This window comes from Colobus angolensis, unplaced genomic scaffold (genome assembly GCF_000951035.1).
Source record: "Colobus angolensis palliatus isolate OR3802 unplaced genomic scaffold, Cang.pa_1.0 Scaffold143, whole genome shotgun sequence".
NCBI classification, from domain to species: domain Eukaryota; kingdom Metazoa; phylum Chordata; class Mammalia; order Primates; family Cercopithecidae; genus Colobus; species Colobus angolensis.
In genome coordinates, this window is record NW_012114522.1 from 320,078 (window position 1) to 337,559 (window position 17,482).

The window sequence follows — 17,482 nt, forward strand, 5'->3', positions numbered from 1 at the left end:
TTCATGGGAACCTAGACCTTGCTGAGCTGGAGTCTTAGGAAACAGTCTCCTAAGTGCTTCTCCAGTGGGGGCAGAAACTGTCCCACCAGCTAACTTCTGACGTTACGGAGGGTCCCCCAGGCAGCTGCCAGCAAGGACAAGCCCTGTGTTTTCTATAGCCAGGGATGAGGAAGTGGCCCCAGGGCGTGGGCCTGGCTGGGTGCTTCTGCAAGGGCCTTCCCAAACCACGGCACAGGTGACCTTCCTGCACTGCAGATGGAGCTGTGGGAGCTGCTGGATCCTTCATGGTCAAGTGACATCATAAGCTTTTATGACACACACAAGCCTCAGGACTTGGCCCATGGCACTGGAGCAGGTCATCAGGCCCAGCACAGACTAGAGCTGTGTTCTCACAGGGCCCACCACCCTGCCACCTCCTTGGCCATTGACACCTGTGTCCCTGACCCAGGTGCTCCCAGGTACCCCCCAAAGCAGCTGGCACATCCCACCTCTGGTGTGGCCTGGGCTGCTGTGTGTCCACAGGGCCTGCCCGGTCTGTCCTAGCTTGTTTCTCCTGTCTGAACCAGCGCCTACTCCAAGAAGCCTCTGCTCAGCCCAGCGGGGATGCTTCTAAGCTCCGGCCCCGCCTCTCGGAAGCCTTGGTAGTCGGTGGTGTAGTCACCGTGGGGTGCAGAACAAAAACCTGCAAGAACAAAAACTCTGTGGCTTCCTCTGGTGCAGGGTATTGAGTCAGTGTTTGCTGAGGTCCTGTCTGGTTCTGGCGAATTGGCAGGGGTCGTCCACCCATTCTTTCCCTGCTCTGCTCTCCATGCCAGGAGAGACGGGGGCCTGTTGGCCGAGGGGGCAGCTTCTGCTGCCTGCTGTCCTTAGGCACGTGCAGGGACCACCTTTCTCTGAGCAGGATGGGGATCAGTCTGCCAGAGGGATGTGGTGGACAGGCCCAGCCAGGTAAAAATTTCCCCCAGTTGCTCAAAGCATTTGGGGCAGGGCATGCCACTTGAGCTCCCTAAATCTGTCTCATAGGTGACACCGCTCCAGGGCCCCCCAGTGGCCTCTCCCTTCAGAGCTACCTAAGTTCTGGTCACTTCAGAGAAATGGAGCACCCCCTTCTCCCTGGTCCAGGTGTGGACAGCCAGACCCTTGGCATACCTAGCACACGTGTCATGGCTGGTAATTTCAGAAAGAAAAGGGGCCGGGGTCCAGTGGGAAGCAGTGGCGAACCGCTCATGCGTGGGCTTTGCGATCCCTCCCCCTGCCACGGCAGAGCTGCCCTCGGCACAGCCTTCCTCTTCCTCATCGGGGAGCACACCCTGTCCCCTTGCCGGGGCTGTGCTCTGCGCCTTCGGTGGTGTTTGGTTTTGGCTGCTACTGGCTTTGTTCCAAAGAGGATCTGGAAGTCGCTTCCCCTGTGTGGAGCGTGGAGCACTGTAAGTCAGATGAGGGAGGTAGCCAGGGGGAGGTGAGTACCAGGTGGAGCCGCCACAGAAGGGACTGGGTAGGGGCCTTGCCTCCACGTGATGTGACACGGCCAGCTGAGGACAGAGGAAGCCCCGTTCCTGGGGGTGTGGGGTGCACCCCTCAGGGAAGCCTGCAGTGGGGCCGGCGGAAAGGCATTCTCTGCGAGCCCACGAGTCTGCTCTGTGAGCACCGTGACAGTGCCCGGGGGCAGAGGTGGGTCCGGCCTCGTGTCGTCACCAGGACCTCTTTTGGGAAACCATGTGGGCATCCCTTGCGGGTCCCCCAGGTTCTGCAGTCCCAGCAGCCTGGCTGCCTGTTGGGCAAGTGGCTTGAGCCACCCAGAGGGCCCAGCCCTGTTGGCAGCCACGTCCTCTGGAGGCCCTGCCGGTGGGGCTGGCTTTCTCTACCCCACACCAGGCCTCCAAGTATACTGGTCGGGTGTGTCTGGGCCCTGGGTGGGCCCCGTGGACCTGGGAGGTCAGGGTCGGGGCATCCCTGGAGGCAGAGGGCTTAAAATTGCGGGTCTGGGTTCCCCTTGTGTGCATAGGGCCCCCCCCCCCCCTCCGCGCTTCATCAGGCAGCTGGCCCCAAAACTGCTCGGACAGGCTGGTCCTGAGGTGGATCCTGGCCCCTGTACCCTCCAGACAGCCCACCTGCCCAACCTTCCACCCTGCCCCAGTGGCAGCAGTGTCGGCCACATCCTTCCCTTCCTGGCCCCAATTGCTCTGGGGAAGTCCAGGCTCCTGAGCCTGCCCAGGGGCCCCCATGATTTGGGCCCAGGACTCCATGTGGTTCTCTGCCTTCACCCAAGCCCTGAACTCCTCGGCTGCCAAATCCCCACCCATGTGCACAGGCTGCGCTCACCACTGCTGCTCCTGAAAGATGCCCCTCGGTGGGATGCCCACCTCCTCTCTGGGCTTCTGTGTTTAGGAGCCCTGCTGCCCCCTCCCTTGGTCAGTCCCCGTGTCCTACTGGCCTGTCAGGCGGGGCAGAAAAGCCACCCAGAAATGCTGAGCAGGATGAGAGTCTGGTTGGGCCCAGCCTCATGATTTAGGAATAGAGGCCTAGGTGGCATGCCCCTAGCCTGAGCACAGCAGGGCCCTGCTTGCGTCCCCAGTCTCCACCAGGGACAGCTCCTGCCGAGGCCTGACCTGCCCCTTCTCCCTCAGGGGCCGCTGGTTACCCAGCCCCTGGCCCTAGGAGACCCCGCAGCAACCAAGGGTCCCAGCAGGCCACGCAGCTGTGCCAAGGTCCAAGCCCTTCCCCAATAGGGGACAGATGCAGGGACCCTCCCAGGCAAGGGCAGCTGGGTGCCTGGTGCTGCCATCTGCTGCCTGCCCAGTTCTTGTCCTCACATTAGAGGTCAATGTGAGGACTCTGACTCAGGAAAGGCCGCAGAGCTTGCCCTGCCCAGGGTCTCCCGTGTGCACTGAGCCCAGGAAGAGAGGGTTGGAGTTGAGCCTTTTACCCTGGAAATGCTGCCTGGAGGATGGTGCGAGTGTGGGGTGGCACCCTGCCAGGCAGGGCTCTGTCTCCCTGTGCCCACTGGAACTCGAGCAGGCAGGGGTATAGGTGCTTCCTCTAGAGCCGTCAGGTGGGGCCCCCAGCAGTGGTGGTGGTGCCCACTGGCCAGCAGCTGCCCCTTCAGCCAGGACAGTAGGCCTGACGCTGTCTCCAGCAGCTCCAAGTGGATTTGTGGAAGGGGGTAGGGGGCAGGGTTCTGGGAGGGCTGTGCCCCCTTAGCCAGCACCATGCTGGGTGAGATAGTCAGATCCTGTTACCCCTGTTGTAGAGGTGAGGAAACAGGCTAGCGGGGAGGACATGACTAAGGTCCATGCTGAGTCGCTAGAGCTGCACCCAGAACCCACTGCTGGGACGCCATGACTTTCTGCGTACCCCTTGTGCCATGCCGGGAGGTGCCAAGAGATGCTGGAAGTCAGCCCCACCTCTGCCCTTGGAGTCACGGCTACGGAAAGGGCATTCGGACAGGTCTCCGACCTCACTGGAAAGGGCCGAACCCTGTTCCTGAGCAGCCAGGGCTTCCTAGAGGAGGTGGACCTTCTAGTCCCTCCTTCCCCTGCAGGCACTCCACAGAGCTCTGCGCCAGCCCCCAGCACCCAGGGCTCAACTGAGCAGAGGGGGCCTTGTGGGCCCTCCCATGCCCCGTGCCAGGCGGTAGGGATGGTGCCTCCAGAGGCCCAAATGGAAGGGGCTGGACTAGTCTCACGGGGCTGATAGTAGGGCCAGGCCTGGACCAGGAACCCGGTGTAGGGGTGCAGAGACCCCTCTGAGTCCCTCACATATCCCTGGGGCCCTCCCCATACACTTTCCTATCCTGACTGCGGGCAAGACGGAGCCCCAGGTCACCCTCCCCATGCTAGGCACCCACAGTGGGGCCAGGCACCCCCGCCACGCCCCTGCCCTCTTCCTCTGAGAACCTTAGTTCCGCCTCCCAGGTGCCTCAGAGGACGGCAGGGGCAGCGAGCAGAGGCTGATGATGCCTCCCCACTCCAGGCTCAGCTGCCCTTCCTGCGGCAGCCCACACCTGAGAGTCTCCTGCAGTTGGTCAGGCCTGAGGAGGGCAGGGGGCTGCCCACTGTCCCTCTGCTGACCACAGTGGCGTTTAGCCTGGGTACCGCGTTCAGCACGGCCCATCCTGCACAGGTGCCATGGGCTCCACAGAGCCCTGCCTGGCTTGCGTGTGTTACATTTTGGGTGCTGATGCCTTTGGGGGGGCACTACTCCGAGCAGAACCCCCAGGCCACACGCTCCTATTCTGCCGCACCTGGGGCTCTGGGCAGGCTGTGGTCCCCCAGAAGCCTGGGGGCATCTCATTCCCTCAGGGCCCGCTCCGCAGCCTGGGCCTCGAGCCCCATCTCCACATGCCGTGCTGAATCTGGCTGCCCATCAGCTCCCTGCGTACCCAGGCTGTGCCCTGCCATGCCCATGGCTCTTCCCAGGAGTGCCCTGTGGCCTCCCCCTGGCTTGCTGGGCCGATTCCCTCCTGTGTCTCAAACAGAGCTCACCTTTGCTGTCCCTGCTCTCCTCGCCAGCTGGTGCCAGAGGCCTGTATCTGTGCACCCTGTGACTGCACCTCTGGGCAGGGCCTGGTTCTGACCAACCTGGGCTTCCAGTGTCCACAGACCTGAGGCCCAGGGCGCCTGGGTGCCGGAGCAAGAGAAGCAAAAGGAGCAAAGGGTGGGGATGTGGGGTTCTTGTGAGGGCCCAGCCCTAGGACCCCAGAACCAGGAGACTCGGGGTCCCAGGGCCCAGCCCCAGTTCAGCCTGGCAGAGGCCTTCTGAGGGAGCTTAAGGTCCCACAGCCCAGGACTCCCGCCAGGGCCAGTGGCCAGCATTGGGGGACTCAGCCTCCTTGTCTCCTGTCCTTTCTGTTTCTCCCACCTTTTGCCCCTTTTCTCCTTGCCTGGTCCCACCCGAGTCTCCCTCTTGGCCTGCGTGAGCCGGGACGGCACTGAACTGGGGGCCCATCGCCTGGGCGGTGGTGGGAGGCAGGGCCAGGAGCTGGGCCGCTGGGTTTGGGCCTGGCCCGCTCGCTGCAATATTGATGGCCCGTCAGTGCGGCCCTGATTCCTGGGCTTTCAGTTAAAAGGTTTCTGTTGTTGTAGCTTATGCAGTTGCTCTGTTGCTATGGAAACGTGACATCAAAATGACGTTTCCCGTTTAAAAGCTTTTAACTAAATTCCTGCCTGTCAGATGTAGGCCCCATTTTGAGCGTGGAGCTGCCTTCGAGCGAGCGTGAGCGGCGCCTCCCGCCCATGGTGCGTGGGGCCGGGCCGGGGGCCTCGCTGAGCCGCTCTCTCACCCTCCAGGCGCCTGGAGCATGGCGGCGGCCGAGGGGCCCGGCTACCTGGTGTCTCCCCAGGCGGAGAAGCACCGGCGGGCCCGCAACTGGACCGACGCCGAGATGCGCGGCCTCATGCTGGTCTGGGAGGAGTTCTTCGACGAGCTCAAGCAGACCAAGCGCAACGCCAAGGTGTACGAGAAGATGGCCAGCAAGCTCTTCGAGATGACCGGCGAGCGCAGGCTGGGGGAGGAGATCAAGATCAAGATCACCAACATGACCTTCCAGTACAGGTGGGTGGGCGCGCGCGCCATGCGGGCCCCCCAGGACAGGCGGCACCGGGCCTGGCGGCCGCTCCTGGCTCTCTCAGAGCTCTGACTCGGGAGGATATGTGGGTCCTGGCCTGCCTGTCGGTCTCCTCTGGCCGGGTATGGGCAGAATCCCACGGGGTGAGACGGGGCCCACGGAAACCGTGTGTGCAGCCTTCCATGGGGGAAGTGGGGAAACTGAGGCCCAGCAAGGGCAGGAAAGCGGTCTAAGAACTGAGGGGTAGCAGGGGTGGGGCTGGTACTGGGCAGAGGCCAGGATGGCTCCCAGGACGTATGGGCGGTCTAGGCAGTGTCCCTTGGAGGCAGCATCACTCATGGTGGTGCTCACTGACCTCACACCCTCCTCTCCCATAGGGAGGCGGCGGCTGCCAGTGCCCTCCCCACCACCAGGCTCCCAAGCTCAGCAGGGCTTTCAGGGGCCTACTATGCCACTGGGGAATTGAGACTGCAAGTGAGAAGGAGGCTCAGTGCTCTGTGACTTGGAACATCCACTGAGCCTCTGCCATGAGCTTGTGAGCCCCACTGGGGCTGGCCCTAGGGTTAGGGTGGGGTGTTCCCAGAAATCACCAGGTGAGGCGCAGGACCGGCCAGCGCGTGGGCAGGGCTTACTGTGCGAAGAAGAAAGAGCTGGAGCCCTGCCCTGGCCCAGGACTCCCAGCGTGGGGGGTTCCGGCCTGGCCCCACCTCTGCTCCCGCCACACGGCAGGTGGGCCCTTCCTGCCCCGGCAACCTGCAGGGAAGGCCAGAGGGGACCACCCAGCCACGGAGGCACTGGCACCTAGGAGGGGACGGCTGTGGTCCCACACACCTAGCATCTTAAAGTGCGCGGGTCCCCAGCCCATTAGGATAGGGTCACGGGTGGGTGGGGGTCATGGTGGGGTGAAGGTGTCAGGCACAGGTGGGGTCACAGGTACGGTGAGGGTCTTACAGGGTGTGAAGGTCATGGGTGTGTGGTGAAGGTCACAGGTGTGGGGTGATGGTTTTGGGTGTGGGGCGGGTCTTGCACAGAGCGAGGCTGGCAGCAAGAGCTGGAAGCTGCAGGGCGAGAATGGCGGCCGAGAGCACCGGGCCCTGTGGGCGGCCTGGACCGGGCTGGGCCTGGGGCTACCGGAGAGCCTGCCAGCTTCCAGGATGGGAGGGGCTGCCCTGGGGGCGCCTCACGCAGCTGCTCCACCTCCGGGTCACGCAGGTGAGGCTGGGAGCACCTGACCCACTTGTGGGAGAGGCAACCCCCACTGCCCCCCGCAGGCGAGGAGCCAGCCTCCAGCACAGCAGAAGGGGAGCCCTAGTCCCCGGCCCTGGTGGGAGCAGGGAAGAGGCCCAGCAAGGCCCTGGACAGACCGCCAGGCTGTGGGGTCTCCGCTTTCAGTTGTGTTGATTTGTTTTTTTCTGAGTCTTGAAGGAGGGCTCCGGTGCCTGGCCCTGCCCAAAGGCCCCTCGCCAGGCCCCCAAGCTGGGACCTGGGGTGCTGAGCGTGACGGATGTTGGCTTTGAGCGGCTGGCTTGCAACGTGAGGGCTAGGTGTGAGCCTGCGCGTCTTCAGAGGCTCAGGGGACGCAGGCAGCTGCCCATGGCCCCACGGTTCCCGCGGCCTCCTAGCCCTGCTCAGGCACCTGGTGAGGAAGGGACACAGAGGGCGGTGGGAGGTGGCCGCGACTGGTCCAGCAGGCTCCCCTCTGACTCAGGAATTCACGGGCACCGCCTCCCCGGCTGGCTCTGGTTGGTATCTGGCCAGGTTATTCATTATTTATGCTGAAAGCCTCTTCAGAGTCCCAGGGGAGGGTTTCTGTCTCCATTCCCGGAGGCCGGGAGATGAGGGTGCAGCAGAGTGGGGGCCTCCACTCCAGACCCTGCAGTCTGGCGGGGCAAGGGCTGCGCCGGTGCACAGCACATCACGGTTGACGAAGCACGCGGCAGCCCCTCAGAGCTGCCACAGTCAGCCTTCGTTCACCAAAGGGGAAGCTGAGGCCCAGAGCATGAGAGGACTTGCCCAAGGCCACACAATCCTTAGCAGAGGGAGCTGTGGCTGGGTGACTCGATCTTTGTCCTTTTTCTTTATACCCCCAGCCTCCCCATAGCAGAGGCTTTTCTCGTTTTTTTTTTTTTTTTTTTTTTTTTTTTTACAAGAGCTCTTTATATATTAAGGCTGTTGGGCTGAAGAAGCCTGAGAGGGTGGCTGGTTCTGTGGAGCGTAGTTTGTTGAAGTACAGTTGGGGACCTCCTACGCTGAGAATAGGCCTTTTCTTGTTTCTCCAAAGAGTGGGCTGGCTCAAGTAGGGCAGAGAGAGAAGCCTGGGGCAGAGGTTCGGGATGGGCACTCAGTGCCCGGCCCCACACACTCTGTGCTGGTGTCTTCGCAGCCACGTGCCACCTTGGGCAGCAGCCCCTGCTCACCATCTGTCTGTGTCTGTTTGCTGGGGGCACCTCATTCAGAAGCCAGCTCATTGTTTCCAGGGACTAACAGCTACATCCTGGCAGGTAACAAGGGTAGGAGAGAGGAGATGCCCACTCCGAGCACAGGGTGGGTTTGGAGCCCGGCCTCAGGGCACTCTGTCCAAAGGCAGAGTAGGGGGTGGGCTCTGGGCCTTAGGAGGTACTGGGTCTGATGAGGCAGAAACCCCTGCCTCACCCCCACCTTGTGGCTTCTTTCCTGGCCTGGCCAGAGCTGTCTGGCTGCCCTGGGGCCCTGTCTCCCCTGCCTTGACCTCCCAGAGGCCCAGGGGAGGCCTGGGGACTTAGCCTCTCAGAGGGCAGGACCTGTCTGTGGGAGTAGGTGGGCACAGGGGGTGCCAGTGGTAATGAGGCATCAGGCAGTGTGGGAAGGGGCCCATCCGGCCCACCCCAGGGCCTCTGGGCAGGTTGCAGGTTGTAGTGCTGGATCTAGGCTCCTGCCCAGACTGTAGGTTCAACCAAGAATGGCATGGCATGGGAGCCCAGCCTGCTGTTTGCTTTATTAAATCTGCCCTGCGTCTGGGGGAGGAGCTTACTTCGATCATCCCCATGTCATGGATCTAAACACAGAGGCTCAGAGAGGTGAATGAACCTGCCCAAGGTCACACAGCGAAGTGTGGAGATGAGATACTGACTCAGGGCTGTGGACACTGAAGCCTGTGCTCTAACGCCAGTGGCTGTCGCTCCCTGAGGCACTCTCTCCCGAACAGCACAGTTATTCTATTACAAAATATTATCACTGTACTTATGTATCTTGTAATACCTTATTATTACAACAATACCTTATTACTCTACCTTTCAAAATGACTTCTTTAAAAAGCAGTATTTGCTCACTGCAGAGAGTCTAGAAACTACACAAAAGTGAGGGAAAAGCAATAGGACCAGCCCCAAGGTCCCAGCACGCACAGATAACCTTAGTCATACTGGGACGCGTGCTTCCTTTTTAACATCTGAGCCCGTTGAGGTCCTGAAGCCTGGCTTCTTTCTAAGTCCAATGTCATCTTGACCCTGGAGCCTGGCCGATTTTGCTGGGGAGGCCCTTGCTGGCTGAGAGCGGCTCCGGCCTGTGCCGGCGTGGTGCGCCCCTCTGCTGAGGCCGGGCAGGACAGGGGCTGGGCCAGCTCTGTTTCTCACCCTTGGCTCTTGTGTCTCTCGTTTCAGGAAATTAAAATGCATGACAGATAGCGAGTCCGCCCCGCCCGACTGGCCCTATTACCTAGCCATTGATGGGATTCTGGCCAAGGTCCCCGAGTCCTGTGATGGCAAACTGCCGGACAGCCAGCCGCCGGGGCCCTCCACATCCCAGACCGAGGCGTCCCTGTCGCCGCCCGCTAAGTCCACCCCTCTGTACTTCCCGTATACCCAGTGCTCCTACGAAGGCCGCTTCGAGGACGATCGCTCCGACAGCTCCTCCAGCTTACTGTCCCTTAAGTTCAGGTAGTGTGTCTGCTTGTCCTTCCCCTGCCCTGGAGTGTCTCAGCCCCCACCATTTAGAGAAAGGGACTGGGAGCGGCGAGGGCGGCGGCGGTCGCAGTGGTTGCAGAGGCCGTGGCTGCGGGCAGCACCTCCAGGGACAGGCGGCCTCAGACCAGGAAGGGCTTTAGTGTCCACAGGCAGACCGAGTTCGTCTCCCACCTCCATCACTTTTGAGCTTCATGGAAAGTTCCTTGACTTCTCTGGCCTCAGTCTCCCTCCTATAAAATGGGGATAAATCAGTACCTTTCTCAGAGGGTGGCTGGGAGCATCGTGGGAGGGAAGACACAGCACAGGGCCCGGCACACGGAGGGAGACCAAGCCCCAGACCCAAGAATGCGACCCCTGTGGCCTCCCTCACCCCACACGGACCCCGCCCTCACAGGCCGGCGGCCCCTCTGCGCTGGGGAGGGTGTCGGGCTGCACCTCATCACGTGGTGCCGTGGGGATGGCCCACCCCCTCTGCCGTCCATCCCACACTTCAGATCAGGCCTGTGCCGGCCGCGTGACTGTGCCTGCGAGATATTCACAAGGCAGCCGGGAGCCAGGCAGCACGCAGGACAGACACCTGCGGGGTGGGCCCGGCGAGCCCAGAGAAGGTGCTTTGGAGGAGGGGACATTTGGGGTGGGCTTTCAAGGTAAAATAGAAGTTGGCCATTTGGAGGCAAGAACAGGAAGATTGTGGATTTGAGTCACAGCTTCTCCCCTGCCCTGGTCTTCAAGTCTTTCCGTCAGGAGGTGGGGTGAGGAAGGCGTCTCCGAGGAGGGTCCCCCTAGGCCGGCACCTCCCGTGCCAGGGGCTGCTGCTCGACTCAGGATTTCTCACTGAAGACCTGAGACAAAAACACTTTTGCTGGCAGCTAGAAGGAACCAGCAGGAGGCCTGAGATTTATGGCTGTTGTTCCTGTGGTCTGAGCCCAGTTCCCGGATTCAGCTGCCTGGGGCCTTGCACAGGGCTGGGGCGTGGAGGCTGCCCTCCCTGATCAGGAACAAAGCGCTGCGCTCCTGCCCCTGGGATTGGCTGCGCGCTCCCAGCTCCCAGCAGAGTATGGGCCAGGGGTGAGCAGGCACTGGAGCAGGGCCTTGGGGTTTGTGGGTTTTGGCAGCTCCCTGCCCTTCAGGGAGGTCTGCTGAGACCACGGATGGCCCCTACCCCAGCAGCAGAGCGCTCAGGAGGTGCCCACAGGGCTGGACTGCCTTTACCTGCCACCTCTACCAGAGCTCCAAGGGCCTGGGGAGAGAGCCCAGGCCTCTTGTGGGCCCCACACCCTCTAGGTGCCTGTCCTCCTGCCTCTCTGCCAAGGTGTGCTGGCCCCATTTCTAGGCCACCGGGAGATAAAAGGGAAAAGGGGCTCACATCTCAGGCCCTTCCTTCTGGGACCTCAGTTTCCCCATCTGCCTAAGGCCGGGTGGGGCTGGTGGTCTCTGGCTTCCCTACAGGTGTCCTGAGTACTCCGCACTACCCAGCACCCCCCACCCCTGCCTTCTTCTCTCCCTGGGTGTGGCCTCTCCACCCTTGGGCGTGAACTGGGGCTGAGCCCCCACCTACCCAGCTCGGTGGGTGAGGGATGCTCCCTGGCAGGATGTGCCCCTCTGCAGCCCAGAACATCCCGCCCTTTCCAGACTGAAGGGGTATGGATTGTCCTGGGACCCTGGTCCTTGGGGTCGTCTGCTAGTTGCAAAGGATGGCAATGCCTGTGGCCTCTCTTTCTTTCTATTCATTTTCTTTTTCTTTTTTGAGACAGAGTCTCATTCTTGTGCAGAGTGCAGTGGCACGATCTTGACTCACTGCAACCTCCACCTCCTGGGTTCAAGCGATTCTCCTGCCTCAGCCTCCCGAGTAGCTGGGATTGCAGGAGCCTGCCACAACGCCTGGCTAATGTTTGTATTTTTAGCAGAGATGGGGTTTCACCATGTTGGCCAGGCTGGTCTTGAACTCCTGACCTCAGGCGATCCACCTGCTTCAGACTCCCAAAGTGCTGGGATTACGGGTGTGAGCTGCCGTGCCTGGCCACCCCGTTACTTTCTTACTGTCAAAGGGGGTGGGTTTTGGCCCCTCCTTTGCACATGGAATATGAGACCCCGAGTAAGTGACCTGACTCCCTGGGGCCTCAGTTTCCCCAATTGCCTAGTAGGATAATTGGGAGGGTCCAGTGAGGCCCCCGGTGTGCCCAGGCTCTGTGGCCAGCACGTTCACAGCTGGCGCTGTCCTTCCAGGTCGGAGGAGCGACCGGTGAAGAAGCGCAAGGTGCAGAGCTGCCACCTGCAGAAGAAGCAGCTGCGGCTGCTGGAGGCCATGGTGGAGGAGCAGCGCAGGCTGAGCCGCGCCGTGGAGGAGACCTGCCGCGAGGTGCGCCGCGTGCTGGACCAGCAGCACATCCTGCAGGTGCAGAGCCTGCAGCTGCAGGAACGCATGATGAGTCTGCTGGAGAGGATCATCACCAAGTCCAGCGTCTAGGCCAGCAGGTGGTGGCGGCGGGGCCGGGCGGTTGGTGGTGCTGCTTGGGCCACCCAGGGCAGGTCATTCAGGCCAGGCGGGCAAGGGGGCCGCCCCGTGAGAGGAGACCGCCTTCCACCTGGCCTCTGGTGGGATGTCCCTTCTGAGGGGTGTTTTGAGGAACCCCCAGGCCCTGGGGACCGTGAGGCTCCAGTCTCCAGCATGAACGCCCTTCCTCAGACACAGGCCAGGGCCTCCGGGGGTCACTCTGAGTAAGAACATCCTAGAGCCACTCTCCAGTGTCGTTACTATCAATAATACTTGACATGGCTTTGATATTAAATGTATACTTTTTCATTCTTGCCTGGACCGCACGGTTTGCTGTTGCTGACTTGGTGAGGATGCCCTGATGGATGGATCCCAAAAATGAAAGCAGAGGCAAATGGGTCGGGGCAGGCTGGAGCTGGGGGGAAAACTCTGCCCTGAAGGGAACCTGTGTCCTCCCTCACCAGGACCTCTGCGTCTGTCCTTACCTGGCCTCCCACGCCTGATGACAACCCCAGGGAGCCTTCCGGGAGGCTTTTGTTCGGCTCTGTTTGGAGCGTCAGGTGTTTGTACTGCCTCCTTAGCAATGACACTAATAAAAGTCGTAACGCCTGCTCCCATGCACGGCCCTGTTGGATGTTCTGGGCTCTGGAGATGTCATGGTAGATGACACAAAGGCCCTGGCCTCTTGGAGCTTATGCTCCCATGTGGGGAAGACCAGTGGGTCAGTAGAGAAATGCTTGCAGGTTGTGGTAAGTGCTGGAAGGGAGGGGTTGGCGTGAGGACACGGAACCAGACTTACATGGAGTTGGGAACAGTGGCCACACAAGGAATCGCCAGTGTGAAGGCCCAGAGGCAGAGGACGCTGGAGCAAGCCCCAGGAGCAGCTAGGAGGCTGGTCGCCAGCAGCCAGTCCACGGAGGCTGGTGCAGCCCGTGGGGAGGAGTGTTTGTGTTTTTCAAGCTTGGTGGGAGTGTTTTGGCTAGTGCAGCTCCGGGTCTGACATCCGCGGGGGACAGGGGGGCGGTGGAGCAGCCACAGCTGCAAGTTCACCTCACTGCCAGCCCTTCCACCAGTTGCAAACTCTTTCCAGAAGCTCCAGCTTTCCAGAAGTTGAATTCTCTATAAGCCTCCTTGGCCAGGACTTGGGCATTTCTTGCCCTGGCTGCAAAGAAGGCTGGGGCCAGGTGTGTTTGAGTCACCTCCTGGAATTAGGCAAGTTGCCGCCCAAATAGAAGGTTCTTGGCAGGTGGGTCAGCAGGTGGACAGCATGGTTTGACTCAGGGTTCAGAAAATCTCCCTCTGGCTGCCAGGTGAGCAGGCCATGGAGACAGCTGCAGAGACAGGTGCAGAGGCAGGCGTGGAGGCAGATATCCTGCCAGGCAGTGCTGTGTTCATCCTGTGACAGGCAGCAGCAGCTCCTCCAACCCTCTATGGGGTCTGAAGGTCCGCCAGGCAAGGGAGTAGCTTGGGCTCCACTGGGCGTGGGAGCAGCCTGTGGACCATGGTGGTGTGGAGGATGCCCTAGGCCTGCCTGTGTGAAGGAGAGGCCGGCGTGCTCTGTGGCGCCCAGAGAGGAGCTGGGCAAGAAGGATTCACTTTGCTCTGAGGGTCCTGGAGCTCCCACCCTCCTCAGCGATCTCCCCAGAGCCTGTGTGACGAGGACTCGGCCCACGTTGCTGTGGGGTGAGAGGCAGAGTGTCGTGAGGGGTTAATGAGCAGCAGCAGTGGCGGGAGGAGGGCGCAGCAGCCAGCACTGCAGTGCCAGTTTCCAGATGCCAGGTGACGCCGCTGACCCTGTGGTTGGGAAGAGACGCACAGAGCCGGCCTTTGCAAGCCAGTGTGGCTGCCACAGCGCCTGCCGAGAAGCAGAAGGAAGGGTGGCCCCAGGACAGAGGATGTGGGCACATCTAGTGATGCGGGCCTGAGTTTTGGGAGCTTTTGCCCTGGCCAGTTTCCAGCCCAGGGACCCACCCACCTCATAATCAAGACACTGCTAAGAAATCATTTGCTTAACAAACACACTGGGCTCCCACTGGGCACCTGTGCCACCCTAGATGCTGGGGACCCAGCCATGACACAGGCATCTGCCCCCGGCTGCTGACCACTGAGGCTGGCTAGCAGCTCCCACGGGGCCAGTGTGGGGTTCCCGAGCCTCTTAACAGGGAGCCAGCCCCAAGCCCTCGAGAGGGAAGGGTGCCCGTGGCCCTGGCAGGAAGGTTAGGCTGGACGCTCCCGCAAGACGTAGCAGATGGAGGTTCTAAATGATGTAGTGACTTCTTCACCTTGAAATCGCTCTAGAGTCAGCCATGACGCACTGGGACTGCAGTAGCTGCCAGGCGTCTGGGAAGGCACACCGCGAGGCGCTGCTGTGCTTGGGTTAGAAGTGGTTTTGGTCTGTTTTCTTCTCGCCCTCTCTAATCAGAGTTGGTGATTCATGCCGCTTTCCACCACCTTAGAGAAGGGGCAGGCGCTGCCCGTGCTCCTCCAGGCTGCAGCAGCAGCATCTCAGGTCAGCAGAACTCAGCTGTGGAATCTCCTGGGGTAGGTGCCGTTCAGCAGCAGCATGTCATTGACAACCTTCTGATTTCTTCCTTAGTTGTTGGTTCATTAAGGAGGAAAACAATGATGCTGTTAGCCATTGCTAAAATATTTGATAAGATTCAGCAAAGCAGCGTGTTAACACTGAAAACCAAAACCAGGAGCCAGGCAGATGTGCCTGCTTTTCGCCTGTAGTATTCCATGTTGTTTTGACGTTTTTAGCTGATGCATTAAGATAAATAAACAAAAGAAGCAGGAGGAGAGATGAAGAAAGTAGAGGTACCTTTGTTTTCACATCTCATTTTTGTATACCCGGAAAGCCAAATGTACAAAAGACTGGGAGCTCTTTAAACCGGCTGAAACTTGTTGAAAATGAGAATGAAGAAATGTCCCATTCAGAGTTGGAGTGAATTTAACCCAGAAGGAACGGGACCCATACGGAAGAGAACTATGCAGTCTTATTGAGCTGGAGAAACTTAGCACACTCCCGAAAGCTCCAAAGTCAATGTCATCATTTTATTAATGTCATTCCAACCACACTCTCAATAATGCCGCTTTTTGGTTCTGAAGTGGACACGATGATGTTTACATTCACATGAAGAAAGAACAGGGCCGAAAGTCCAAGGCCAGTCAGCGTGAGAAGACCGCTCGGCCTCCCTCGGAGTCGCGGAGTTGGAACCACAGACTGAGATCATGTGGCTGCTGGAGGCCAGGACGAACGTCGGGAAATGGAGACTCCTGCGATGCTGGTGGGACGTGGTATAGCCACTTCCAGGGACAATTTGTGTCCCCTCCTAAAGCTGAAGAAACACGTTTCCTTCCCTGGGCAGTGCCACTCCTAGACAGGCCACCCTGCAGCAGCTGTCCTCAAACTGAGGACCCCTCAACACTCTTAAAAATCATTAAAAGTGGGCCGGGCGCGGTGGCTCACACCTGTAATCCCAGCGCTTTGGGAGGCCGAGACAGGTGGATCGCGAGGTCAGGAGATGGAGACCATGCTGGCTAACACGGTGAAACCCCGTCTCTACTAAAAACACAAAACTTAGCTGGGCGTGATGGCGGGTGCCTGTAATCCCAGCTACTTGGGAGGCTGAGGCAGGAGAATGGCATGAACCTGGGAGGCGGAGCTTGCAGTGAGCCGAGATCGCACCACTGCACTCCAGCCTGGGCGACAGAGCGAGACTCTGTCTCAAAAAAAAAAAAAAAATCATTAAAAGTACCAAAGAACTTTTGCTTCTGTGAGTTCTAATGACCAATATTAATACACATTAGATACCTTATTAGAAATTAAACCTGAGACCTTTGGAAAACATGTATTCATTTCAAAATAGCAATAAATCCACAACATATTAACATAAATAACAATTGTATGAAAAATGTATTTTCCAAAACAAAAAGTTTTTGGGAGAAGTGTGGCATAGTTTTACATTGTTGTAAATCTCTGGCTTAAGAGAAGCCCACTGGCCTCTCATCAGGCTCCAGTCTGTCCGCTGTGGGGGTGTTTTGGTTGTGAAGTATAGGGGTGAATGGAGAATCTAAGCCTTACGCAGATGTGTATTTGAAAAGAAAAGGAACATTTTAATAACCTTTGCAAATAATTGGGATATTCTTCTTTGATCCTCTTCCAACACTGGACAGGTGGTTTTTTTTGTTTTTTTTTTGAGACGGAGTCTTGCTCTGTCGCCCAGGCTGGAGTGCAGTGGCGTGATCTTGGCTCACTGCAAGCTCTGCCTCCCGGGTTCACGCCATTCTCCTGCCTCAGCCTCCCAAGTAGCTGGGACTACAGGCACCGGCCACCACACTCAGCTAATTTTTTGCATTTTTGTAGAGATGGGATTTCACCATGTTAGCCAAGATGGTCTCAATCTCCTGACCTTGTGATCCACCTGCCTTGGCCTCCCAAAGTGCTGGGATTACAGGCGTGAGCCACCGCGCCCGGCCCACAGGTGGTGGTTTTGTACTGGCTGGTTGTATGTGGAATCTGAAACCCTATCAGTGAACTTCCATTTCATTTCAGGAGAATCTGTTGGTCTGTCTTGTGCTTCATGGACTCTGTCCATCACGCTTCTGTGACCTCACACGCTGGGCCTTTGGTTCACTAAGTTATGCGGAGATTCCAAATGCTGACACAGTTCCTCAATAGGTATTTTAAAATCACTTTTGGTGATGTCACCAATCTTAGAAAAGTCTTTAAGCTGGAAAGGTGATGAGCTCATGGTGGTGGATACAGAATTTCAGAATTATGATTTTTGCATGAAAGCTTGAATTTTATCATTGGTAACAAATGCTGTCAGCTATTTTCTTTGAATCAGACGGGCTTACAGGCTCACTTTGTTCATTTTCAAAAAAAAAAAAAGTCTGTCAGGATACCCAAGGCCGAACAACCAGAGTTTTTGTACATCCTTTTTTCGAGTAAAAAGTGTGCTCCATACGTGTGTTCCAGATCCAGATGGCAGCGCAGCTGCATTTCCCCAGCGTGTCCGTGGGGCAGGTACGCCTTCCGATTGCTCAGGCAGAACGTTGAAAAGACGTGGACTCCGGGGTCAAGACCTCACACACGCGACCATTTTCACTCCATCAAGGACGTTTGGAAGTGACCGGCGTTTTGCACTGCAGCTGTGCGGTGCGCAAACCCCTCAGGGCTGCACCAGGGCGGGGGCCTGCCTGCGTTCCTGCTCGGGTCTCGCCACATCAGTGCCCACGTCAGCTCAGTGAAGACCCCGTGAAGACCCCATGATCATCAGACTATGATGAAAGCAGCTGCAGCCTCAGGGACCCTTGGAGACCCACAGGCCGAGACCTGAGAGCCACTGTCTGAGTGCTGGAGCGTGCACACAGCTGACCTGAGCGAGCCTCATCTGTCCTTGCCCGGTACCCGGAGCTGGCTCCCTGGCGATCGGGGGACACACGGGCACCATCACACAAAGGGACCCTCCCTGCCACTGG

At 59.1% G+C, this 17,482-nt stretch overlaps 1 protein-coding gene across 2 annotated transcripts; it reads left to right on the top strand.

Moving 5' to 3' along the window:
- Window positions 1-369: 369 nt before the first annotated feature.
- On the top strand, window positions 370-17,060 carry MSANTD1 (Myb/SANT-like DNA-binding domain containing 1). Of its 2 annotated transcripts, XM_011935374.1 has the most exons (6): window positions 370-721; window positions 1,024-1,459; window positions 2,628-2,708; window positions 5,289-5,553; window positions 9,202-9,477; window positions 11,731-12,619. In XM_011935374.1, exons 4-6 carry the CDS (start codon window positions 5,300-5,302, stop codon window positions 11,969-11,971), a joined length of 771 nt encoding a protein of 256 aa, XP_011790764.1. In that variant the 5' UTR covers window positions 370-721; window positions 1,024-1,459; window positions 2,628-2,708; window positions 5,289-5,299; the 3' UTR covers window positions 11,972-12,619. The 2 variants fall into 2 exon arrangements, with proteins under 2 accessions (XP_011790764.1, XP_011790763.1); XM_011935373.1 differs by lacking the exons at window positions 370-721; window positions 1,024-1,459; window positions 2,628-2,708 and adding an exon at window positions 16,980-17,060 and having other exon boundaries at window positions 4,605-5,553; window positions 11,731-11,899.
- The last annotated feature ends 422 nt before the right edge of the window (window positions 17,061-17,482 follow it).